Source organism: Drosophila serrata, unplaced genomic scaffold (assembly GCF_035046125.1).
Source record: "Drosophila serrata isolate PLE 108 unplaced genomic scaffold, ASM3504612v1 contig_107, whole genome shotgun sequence".
Taxonomy (NCBI): Eukaryota; Metazoa; Arthropoda; class Insecta; order Diptera; family Drosophilidae; genus Drosophila; species Drosophila serrata.
The window spans coordinates 114,386-125,482 of NW_028257005.1; the positions used below are offsets into that span (position 1 = coordinate 114,386).

An 11,097-nucleotide genomic window follows, 5' to 3' on the forward strand; every position below is an offset into this window, starting at 1 on the left:
AATAATTCCTCCTTGTTCGTTGGTAGGGTTGATTCAGTGTTGTTGTTGGTGTTGTTCCACTTTTATGTTTTCTCCACAATAAAAAGAGTAGTTGGCTTCAATTTGGTTCGTTTTATTAGGCACTTCGTTTACGATTAATCTAAAAGCCCCGCTCAAGGGCTGCTGGGACCGGTGGAGTCGCCTTCGGCAGCAAGACGAGAGGGAGCGAGCGACGGCCGGGAGCACCGAGAGCGAAAGCTCGTACTCCCACACTGCTGCTCGAAATTAAGCGCCCTTGTGGCGCGAACATTCTCCCCGGCATGCTCCGGAGACGGTCCATCCGAATACGGTGCTCTGGGCGGCGGGCAATCCCTCGTACAATTTTAGGAACCCCGGTTGGATCAGCTTTGGATACAAGTCAGATCCTAACACGAGGGAAATTGTCGCTGGGCGATGGAACAAGGGATCCGCCAGACGGATGTCATCAAATTTCGCCCGGGTGGCGTCGCTCAGAGTCCGTGTAGGGGTTCTGATCTTGAGGCTGGGATCGAGCCTCAAAATCACCTCGAGGCTGAAACTGCCGGTCCGGGACCGGATGGTCGCCGAGCAGACCTCGTCTTCTCCTGCTTCCACGATGGGTAGTCTATACGCCGCCGCCAGCGACCGGTCAATAGAACCCCGGTTGGATCAGCTTTGGATACAAGTCAGATCCTAACACGAGGGAAATTGTCGCTGGGCGACAACGCTGCCACCGACGAGGATGGAGTGGAGGCCGCAGGACGGGTTGCCTCGATGGCTGGCGACGGAGACCTGGAGACGGTCATCACGGACGGCCGCGGCTCCCTCGCCCGACGCGGAGCAGGCGGGCGCGCCGTGCGTTTCGAAGGAGGTGCTGGTGGCGATGAACACGGCGGCTTTTCGTGCAGATGCAGCAGCGTATGGTGGCTCTCGCCACACTTTTTGCAGCCCTCTATGCTGCGACACGTTCCTTCTGAATGTTGGTGGGTGAGGCAGTTCGAGCAGTACTTGTTTATCAGGCATCATGATGTCGAGTTGTTCTGCGGGGAAACGAAAAGGAAAAACTTTAATGGGAGTCGGTCATGTGGTTGGAAACGGAAAGATTTTCATCGTTGGACACTCCTCTTTCCATCGTGCACTAAACTGCTGGTGTTGGGCCTTCAAATGTTGCCATCGATTCAGTATCGATTTTGCTTCGCCTTTTATCTCGGGCTCAGCCGTGGAAAGCAACGGCCCTCCAATTAGGAAATGTCCTGGTGTGAGGGCCAGCAAATCGGATGGATCTTCGAACATGGGGGAGAGGGGTCTAGAATTAAGGCACGCTTCGATCTTCGCAAGAAGAATCGCTAGCTCCTCGAATGTGTACTTGCGGGTAGCCGTGGATTTATAGAAAAGGGCAATGCCCGTGTAGGTAAAGGGCCTGGAGAAGGAGACTCGGTCTCTCGGAAGGTCGCCCATCAGCTGCGTTTGAAGTCTTTTCTTATATATTGTGCACACTTTACACGGATTCACCACAGCCTTGACAAGATTCTTGATCTTCGGAATCCAATACTTTGATCGGATCAGGCGCACAATCAATTGACTGCCGCCGTGGAGCGTAATCTGGTGAGTCAACTGAATGAGAAGGCGGGCTAGCCTACAGTCGTAGGGCAGAAGGATCGGATGTCGCTCATCGTACTGCAGAGCTTTTGACGCCGTGACGCGCCCACATGCCCTTAGAAGACCGTGTCGGTCAATGAACGGATATAAGTTCACAATTGAAGATGCCACTGGAAGGGGCCGTTTCTCTCGCAAACACTTGTACTCTTGGCCGTATGCTCTACGCTGCGCAATGGAGATCGGAGCTCGTTCTGCCTCGGAGGTCGGAATACTCCAGGAGGAACGATCGCCATCTCTGACTCATTTCGCTAGAAAGCGTATCGTCCCAGCCCAGATCTTGCAGCCAAATTTTTTGCATGAAAATCTTGGAGCGCACTATGAACGGAGCGAGCCATCCGGCCGGATCAAACAACCTCGCAATTTGGGATAACACCTCGCGCTTGGTGTAGGAGGTTTCCAGTGTTATTTCTGGAGGGACAAAATAAAATTCGTCGGACCGCCTTCCAACGAATACCGAGGGTCTTGGCCGTAGTTTTGGCATCGATGTCAAGGAACTCGCTATGAAGGATGTGCTCGACTGGAATATTTTCCAAAATGGACCTGTGGTTGGCAGTTGGAAACCCGCGGAGTTAAGAGCCTCTTGCAACTCTTGGATTGAGATTTGGGCTTCATTTAGGGAGTTTGCTCCTGCCAAGACGTCATCGACGTACATATTTTGATTTAGAATCCGACTGGCTTTTGGAAATAGCCCTTGGACATCCTCTGCCAGCTTTTTTAGCACTCGAATGGCGAGGAAGGGCGCGCAGTTGACCCCGAAGTTAACCGTTTGCAACTCGAAGTCTCGGATATCCCCTTCCTTTTTTAGGAACAAAATCCTTTGAAAGGGCGTATGCTTCGGATCGACCCAGATTTGACGGTACATTTTTGTGATGTCTGCACTAAATACGTATTAAAAGTATCGCCACTTCAAAATCTGGATAGTCAAATCGGATTGCAGGACTGGGCCAGCATGAAGAATATCATTTAAGCTGGTTCCATTTGCAGACGGACTGGAGGCGTTAAATACAACGCGAAGCTTTGTCGTGGTGCTCTCGGGCTTAAGTACTGCATGATGTGGAAGGTAATAGGTAGGAGAACTATGAGTCGGTGAAACTTCCTTCATATGACCCAGATCCAGATAGTCCTGATTCTTGCTGTCATATTGCTCTTTTAGGGAAAAGTCTCTTTTTAAACGATTCTCGTTTCGAAGAAACTGAGCCAACGCAATGGACCTTGAATATCCCAGATTGGATCCGGAGTTTTCAGGGTCGCAGAATGGGAGCGTGACCACGTACCTCCCGCTTGCGTCTCTTTTCGTAGTTCGAATAAAATTAGTCTCACAATAAGACTCCGACTCTCCTACCACCTTCATTGGAAGATCCTCCACCTCCCAGGACTTGCTGAGAAGGGTGTCCAATGCATCATTATGATCATGGCGAACCTGAGTCGTGAAGGATGCGACTCGGCTGGCCTGAATACTGGAGATCGGCCCTGTTAGCACCCACCCAAAGATGGTCTCTTGGCCTAGAAGTGAGCCGCATATATCTCTTCGCGTACCACCCGTCATCACTGACGGTAGAAATCGGCCCCGATTAGGATGTCGATCTGGGCACTTTCAAAGAACCGGGGGTCCGCCCATTGAAGATCGGGCAGGTCCTTCAAGGAATTTTTTGAAACTGGATGCAACGGCAATTTGCCCGATAATTCCGGAAGGACATAGGCTACGGTGTCTAATTGTAGCCCCGGTTTGGTAGGGGAGCGGATTGCGAAATTGCAAAGTTTTGTCGACTTTGCCGAAACCGAATGGTTTAGCCCGGAGACTTGCGTCTGGATGTTGCGGAATGGCAACTTAATAATCTTAAAGAGACGCTCGGAAATGAACGTCGCCTCTGATCCCGAGTCGATTAAGGCTCGTGCTCGGTAATTAGTCCCCAAGTGGCACACGTCGATAATCGCCGTGCCCAGTAGAACGGCTGTAGTGCCAGAGGCGAAGTAGTTTTGCACCGTTGATGTGCTCGCAGATACATTGCTGCTGGAGGGTCTTGAGGGCGTAGGGGGCGAGGTGGAACTCGCATGGTCGGAACTTGGGAGCGTATGATGCCTCCCCTTGCATGTGAAGCAACTGTAAGTGCTTGAACAATCACGAAGCTGATGGCCTCTCGCGAAACAATTCAGACAGAGCTGCTTCTTTTTGATGTACCCAGAACGCGCATCGACGGACATTTGAAGAAAGCGCGGGCACAATCTTACCGGATGATTCTCCTTGGAGCATAAGTCACACCCTCTCTGTTTGGTGCTGAACTTTGTCTCGAAGGATTTAAGCTTTTTCGGAAATGTCTGCGTTGGTTTCATATCGTCGATGGCCTCTAATGTCCGATACCTCTCGCTTAGGAACATATTCATTTCCTCCCAAGCTGGTATCTCGGATTTTGAAGTGAGGGATTGTTCCCATAAGGACAGGGTGGCCTTTGGCAATTTGCTTGCGCACAGGAAAACCAGTAGACAATCCCAGTTTTCTGTGGAGATTTGGGAGTGTGCTAGCGCTGTTAAGCACCCCTAAATCGTGGACTGGAGCTCCTTTAGAGCATGTCCCGACTCTTAAGAAATGGAACTCAAGTTGAAAAGGAGCTTGAGTTGGCTGTTGACTAGGAGTCGCTTGTTCTGGAACCGGTCTTGAAGAGCCTCCCACGCTGAAGCGAAGCCGTCATTTGTCAGCGGGGATTTTGCGACAATGGTCTTTGCTTCGCCACTAGTCTTCGTGAGAAGATGAAACAGCTCCTCGACCGGGGTCAGCCTGGGGTTATTAACATAAACTGCCGTGAACAGGTCCCTGAAAGTGGGCCATCGGAGGTAGTCCCCCTCGAAAACTTCCGTATCACACGGAGGTAGACGACAACCGGACGAAAGTTGGGGTTGAGAGGGAGCTGGAACGGTAGGAGGCGTTACCCTTTCTAGGGTCTCACCAATTTGTGCTGCACATGCCTCATATACCGAGTAGCAATAATCATATTTTGATTGCAGCAGAGGCAATGTGCTGAGGGATCCTTCTAGGGCAATTAAGTCAGAGCAGGTTTCATATTCCTTCTCGACTTTTTCCCATAAGGCTCGCACCTGTTGGAGGCGTACTTGTAGTGTATGCGAGGACGGTGTCGCTTGACCAGGAGTGTTTATCTTTGCCTCAAAGAGGCTTACGCGATCGCTGACCGCAATAAACTTGGGCAAAGCTGCGGTTGCTGCCGTTGGCTGGTCGGAGGATGCCATCTTTTTGCTGACCGTGCGTGTCACCCTTAGGAATTCACTCCCGGAAGTGGAGGGGATCTCAGGCTTAACTGTCAGCGACGATTCGCTGGATACTTTCGCCAATGGACGGGAAATTACAATCCGGGGAGTGGTCTTTGAACTTGGCGACGGAAGCTCCCTTCCTGGAGATCCCGACAATACGGTTCTTCCTTTCGGACTGACTGACTTGGGTGTTGGCCTAGCGCGAGGCGGTACTGGAGTGGATGGGTCGGCTTTGGACTCCTTTCCTGGCGCAGATGTCGGTTTCGACTTTCCCTCTATGGGCATGCTTAATTAGGGCCTGATGAAACCGAGACCGCCTGACTGACGCACTGCTCAACCAGAATACGCAAAAAAAAAAAACACTGCGACAAGGCCTGGACTAGGATGAGCAAACCAGTCTAAATCTCAATTCGAAAAAAAAAAAAAAAAAAAATTGAAACTCCGCCCTCACTGGTACAATAGTAAAAAAAAACAAAAGAAACAAATAAATTAGCTAAAAAATAGCTGAAATGCGGCTACCAGTGTTAGCTAAGGCAGATAACTCAAAAATATATCCCTCTAGCTTGGTCAAATGCGCTACATAAAAAAAAACAATCAAACAAAAGAAACTTTAGCTTTCCTTTTTATACAAAAAAAGAAATTAGCTAGTAAACCACAAAAAAATAGCCAAATGAGAGAAGGATTGCTCTGTTATTTTTTTTAAATAAATAAAAAAAATAGTAGCAGACACTCGGATAAAAAAGTGGGAATCGGCTACAATAGCGCAACAACCCCAACTAGGGACAAAGACCGCAACACAACTAAAAAAAGAATTTTTCTCGCCAAGCTAATGGAATTAGCTATAGGCCTATTGAGCGGTACTTGACAATCGCTTCCAGCCGACAGCCTCGATTTTAACTTCCGGAATGCGACGGATGATCGCAGAAGGTATGTGAGCACGAAGCGAGACAAAAGAAACCAGAAAGGAAGCTAACCTCGGCACGCCGAAGTTTATATACCCTTGCAGATAGAACTTTATGAATAGGAATCCATACAATAAAAATTATATTTATTTGTGTTAAAAAACAATGAAGTAATACCTGCTATCATTTCATTCACCTATACATATTATATTTGCAGTTTTACATTCACAGATTTGCATTTTTCCTTTACATCAAACGATCGCTTGTATGGCACCTATATGATATAGTCGTCCGATTTTCATGAAAGTTGACACTAAATTTAAAGACTAATATAAAATGGCTATACCTCAAATTTGATCCAATTCTATTGAAAACTGAAAAAGTTAAAAATTTTTTTGTAAAAATTTTCCGATCATTCCTATGGCAGCTATATGATATAGTCGTCCGATCCGGCCCGTTCCGACATATATACGAGTGAGAGTATATAGAAGGCTAACTACAAAGTTTCATTCAGATAGCTTCAAAACTGAGAGACTAGTTTGCGTAGAAACGGACAGACAGACAGACGGACAGACGGACAGAAGGACAGACGGACATGGCTAGATCGACTCGGCTGTTGATCCTGATCAAGAATATATATACTTTATATAGTCGGAGGTGCCTCCTTCGCTGCGTTGCAAACTTCTGACTGAAATTATAATACCCTGCAAGGGTATAAAAAAATAAATAAACGAAAGAAAAAACAAAAAAAATAAAAAAATAAAATAAAAAAATCGCCAAACTAAGTGGAAAAAACCAGCTATAAAATAGCTAACGCGTGTGTAGCTCGTTATGCAGCAATTAAGGAAAGTAAAATAAATTTGGATAATTTTTTTTTTTAAATCCTTAGTTCACGAAATTTATTTCTTTAAAAATTGTAGGTGGCGGATTTTATCTCGTCGGCACTGTTCGGCTGTGGACTGTATAAGTGCAGGTGCTTGTACACGCTCTAGGCACACAGAGGAGACGAAAAAGAAATGACAAATAATCACTTGATATGCCCTTATGCGGGCGTGTGTATATACATATGTATGTATGTAATTGGAGATCGATGCTCAGCGCAGAATAGCGCGAAGCTTGCCCAATATATATGTATGTATGTATGTAGATAATTAAAGAGATCGATGCTCAGCGCAGAATAGCGCGAAGCTTGCCCAATATATATGTATGTACATATGTATGTAGATAATTATAGAGATCAATGCTCAGCGCAGAATAGCGCGACGCTTGCCCAATATATATGTATATATGTATGTATGACTTATTACTATTATTTTTTAATAATGTTTGTGCAAATGTGTTTTTGTGTATATATATTTCTTTATTATTATTTTTTTTTCGTATTATATAAAAAAGGTTATATTTTTGAATGTATGTGTGTGCGTGTGTATAAATTTATTATTTTTTTTTTCGTATTATATATTAAAAAATTATTTTTTTTGCGCATATATATATATATATATGTGCGTGTGTATATATATTTCCGTATTGTATATTAAAAAAATAGGGTTATTTCTTGTGCATGTGTGTGTTCGTGTGTATATATATTTTTCGTATTGTATATTAAAAATAGGGTTATTTCTTGTGCATGTGTGTGTGTGTGTGTGTATATATATATGGTAGATAGGTTACAGTGGTGAGGCCCGAAGCTGGGGCCTCCAATTAGAGCTTAGCTCCTTTTTGATCCACACCCTCTGTTTTTTTGTTGTAATACACTATCAGTACCATACAGAGTCAGCAAGGAAACCTAGGATTGATGAAACTTTCAGCTTACCTATGCTTCTCAGTGACTCCATCTGGTAGGCACCGAAGTGGCGAAATCTGATGTGGTTTAGCGCTGGGCAGAAGCAGAGCAGATGTTCCGGTGTCTCTTGCTCTGTAGGTTGCTTACAGCTTCTACAGATTGCGTTGTATGGCAGTCCCAGCTTCATTGCGTGCGAACCGATCGCCCAATGTCCCGTGGTGAGTGCCGTGAACCTGCTCATATCCCGCTTGCTGTTGGATAGCAGTTCCCTGGTTCGTTTCTTGTCGTACCTCGGCCAACATTCCCTTGACCTTCTGTGATCGCTCTTCCTTTGCCATTCTTTACTGGCTATCTGTCTAAAGTGGTCATGGATCCTTGTCTGGATCGCGTTTAGGGAGATTGGTAATTCGAAGTCAGAACTTAGCCCCGCCGAGCCTGTACGGGCTAGTTCGTCTGCCTTCTCATTACCTGGGATCTCGTTGTGTCCCGGTACCCATGTTACTTGTACCTTATTTTTGTCGGCAAGTCTATTAAGGGCCTTCTTGCATTCTGCCACTAGTCGTGAGTTTGTTTTCACGGCAGATAGGGATTTTATAGCCGCTTGGCTATCCGAGTAGATTCGAACTCTTTTGCCCCTGAGGTCCTGCCCTAAGGAAAGTTCGACTGCTTCCCTTATGGCTAGTACCTCAGCCTGAAAGACCGTCGCTGAGTTAGAGAGATTGAAAGCCTTTTCAATTCCCCAATTTTCAGCGAAGATCCCAGCCCCTACGCCGCAGCTCATCTTTGAGCCATCGGCACACCTGACACCTCGTTCTCCACTACTACTCTGCCCCTACTCCAGTCATCCCTTGATGGGTATGATGTCGAGAATGCGTTCCCGAATTTCATTTCCGCTATCATGTAGTCGGTCTTAACGTCTGTGTTAATGCCGCTGTTTGCAAGGATCTTGCCGTGCCCGGCGCCGTAGTCCCTCCAGCAATTGCTCGCCTTCAGTCTTACTGCGCTTTGTGCCGCAGTGTCCTTCACGAACAACTCTATCGGCATTATATCTAGGATGGCGTTGAGAGCAGCCGCGGGGCATGAGCGCATTGCACCTACTGCCCCCGCACTCGCTGCCCGTTGCATCCGTGTCAGCTTCGTTCTGTTGTAAGCCCTAGTTAGTGCCGGCCACCATACTAGGGCTCCGTATGTTAGAATTGGCCGTACCAGTGCAGTGTAGAGCCATAGAATTATCTTTGGGTGCAGTCCCCATTTGTTCCCAAACATTTTCCTGCAGGAGTAAAATGCAATGCTTGCTTTCCTTACTCTTTCTGCAATGTTATCTTTCCATGAGAGCTTTTTATCCAGGATAACTCCTAGATACTTCGCTCGCTCCGATAGTTTTAGCTCCATGCCGTTAATACTAGGCATGTTGAAGGGTGGTATCTTGGTTCTTCGCGTGAAGAGCATAATTCCTTGCTTAATTCCTTTGTCCACCACGGTGGGTATTGCTTCTTCGAGAATGCTAGCTTACAAGTCTCTTTGAAGGCGTTGTTCAGAATATTCGTTAGGTCCTCAACCTCCTTGTCGAGTGCCTTTGCAGTGGATATTGTCTTGATCCTCCTGCCGTTTACTTTAGATCGGACAATTTCGCTGAAATTGTTCCAATCCGTCATACGGGGGTTTCTTTTTGGCACCTGTTTCTTAACTGGTGTCGTTATTTCATAGAAAATGTACCTATGGTCTGAGAAGGAGTGTTCTGTCGATACCCTCCAGTTCTCGACCCTGTAATTATTATGTTCTACATGTAATGTGAGGTCTAACACCTCTTCCCAACCTTGAAAATTTTCCGTGCTCGGAAAGATAAAGGTCGGGGTATTACCCTTATTGCATATCGTTACATTTCTACATATAATATTGTCAAAGAGTGACTCACCTCTTTCGTTAGTCTCCGAACTACCCCAGAGCGTGTGCCTCGCGTTCGCATCACACCCGAGCACCAGGGTCGTCTTCGTCGCTTCCGCCCAATGCAGCAGCTTGACTACCGGCTCAGGCGGGGCCGGCTCGTCATGGGCCATGTACGCTGATGATAGGGTGACTCCGCTCCCATCCGCTGCCACGAATCTGGCCACTGCTAGGTCAGGTGTGCTGAGATTGGGACAGAGAAAAGCGTTAAAATGATTCTTTATTACAATGCAAGCCCTCGACCTACCATCCGAGTTTGTGCACAGTAGTGTGTATCCTTGGATTCTCAGTCCAGCGACTTGCCCCTCCCTGGTCTAAGGCTCCTGTATCAGACCGATGTCGATATCCCTCTCCCTTAGAAGGATCGTGAGATTAGCTGAAGCGTGCGAGCTGCACTTCAGGTTAATCTGCACGATTCTCGACATCGATGTTAGTGGGGGTGGCGTCCGGAGATTTGTCGTCGATGACCATGTCGTCCAACAATTTGTTGGTGTCATCGACCTCCTCCAGAATCTCGTCCGGCTCGGCCAAGAAGACCTTAATCTTGGCCTTCCTTATGCCGTACCGGACCTTGTGGTCGTTTGCCTCCAGCTGGGGCAGACATTGCTGGTTAATCAGCAGGAGGAAAGGCTGGCTCGCCTTCATCACCTGCTCTGCCCTGAGGATGGTCCAGTCCTCTGTATGAATATCTGGGTTCTGGGCCTTCAGACAGGCGATCACCCTTGCATGGTCAGTTTGGCCCTTAGGTAACCAGATGCGAGCTCTGGGTCTCCTTTTGATCTCCCTGGCGTGGACTAGCCTAATATTAAGGCCAGCCCATGTGTCGCTAATCTTAGCCACACACCCCGCCAGGAAGCTTCGGGAGAACCCGTCGTCGCACCTGATGAACCGGTGCCCTCTGACCACGTCTGAGGAGTCAAAGGAGGGGACGGGGCCGGTCGGCATGCTGACCAACCTGTCGGTCACCATGTCGGCCAACTTGGCCTCGATATCATCCCACTTCTCCGACAGCAGGTGACCGTCGTCATGGAGCTCGTCCACCAGTGCCATAGCCAGACTCACACTTCCTGTGAGCGAATTCGCTTTGCCTTCGAGGGCTGGAACGCCGTCGGGTTTGCCGCTTTGTACTGCTCATATTCCGCGATCTCCGCAAGGAATTTGGCCTTGTCCTCGGCATCCCGAGGGTCAGTTTTGCCCTCAGCCTCATTCTTGGCTATCTTGCCGAGAACGAAACGGGCTCTGTTGACCCTCGCTCGTCTCTGATGGTGAGACATTTTCGCTATTTCTGAGGTGGTGCTCAGCTGAGCCCCACCTGTGTGTTTCGATTGGGGAGTGCTACTCGCTCTCCCCTCAGATTGCGACTCTTCTCCGTCGGTCTCCGATGCAATGTGAGATGCAGCGACCAGTCTCGGCCTCTGCAACTCCTTCTCGTCCTTCGTTGACATTGTTTGGGGTTTATCCTCTCCCGGGAGTTCCGAAGCTCGGTTTTTTGTAGTCATTTCATTGCATACACGCCCGCTTTGCTCGACCTGGCAAGCGCAGCGGGCCAGA

The 11,097-nt window shown here is 47.8% G+C and overlaps 1 protein-coding gene and 1 pseudogene across 1 annotated transcript; both read right to left on the minus strand.

The window, feature by feature from the left end:
- Window positions 1–264: 264 nt before the first annotated feature.
- On the minus strand, window positions 265–5,202 carry LOC147644741 (uncharacterized; annotated as a pseudogene).
- A 4,449-nt stretch (window positions 5,203–9,651) lies between these two features.
- Window positions 9,652–10,651, minus strand: LOC147644742 (uncharacterized). The gene is made up of 2 exons (XM_086841165.1): window positions 9,794–10,651; window positions 9,652–9,729 (listed from the first exon to the last, which is right to left on the minus strand). The coding sequence occupies exon 1, from the start codon at window positions 10,594–10,596 to the stop codon at window positions 9,949–9,951; it is 648 nt and encodes a 215-aa protein (XP_086697291.1). The 5' UTR covers window positions 10,597–10,651; the 3' UTR covers window positions 9,652–9,729; window positions 9,794–9,948.
- Between the last annotated feature and the right edge of the window lie 446 nt (window positions 10,652–11,097).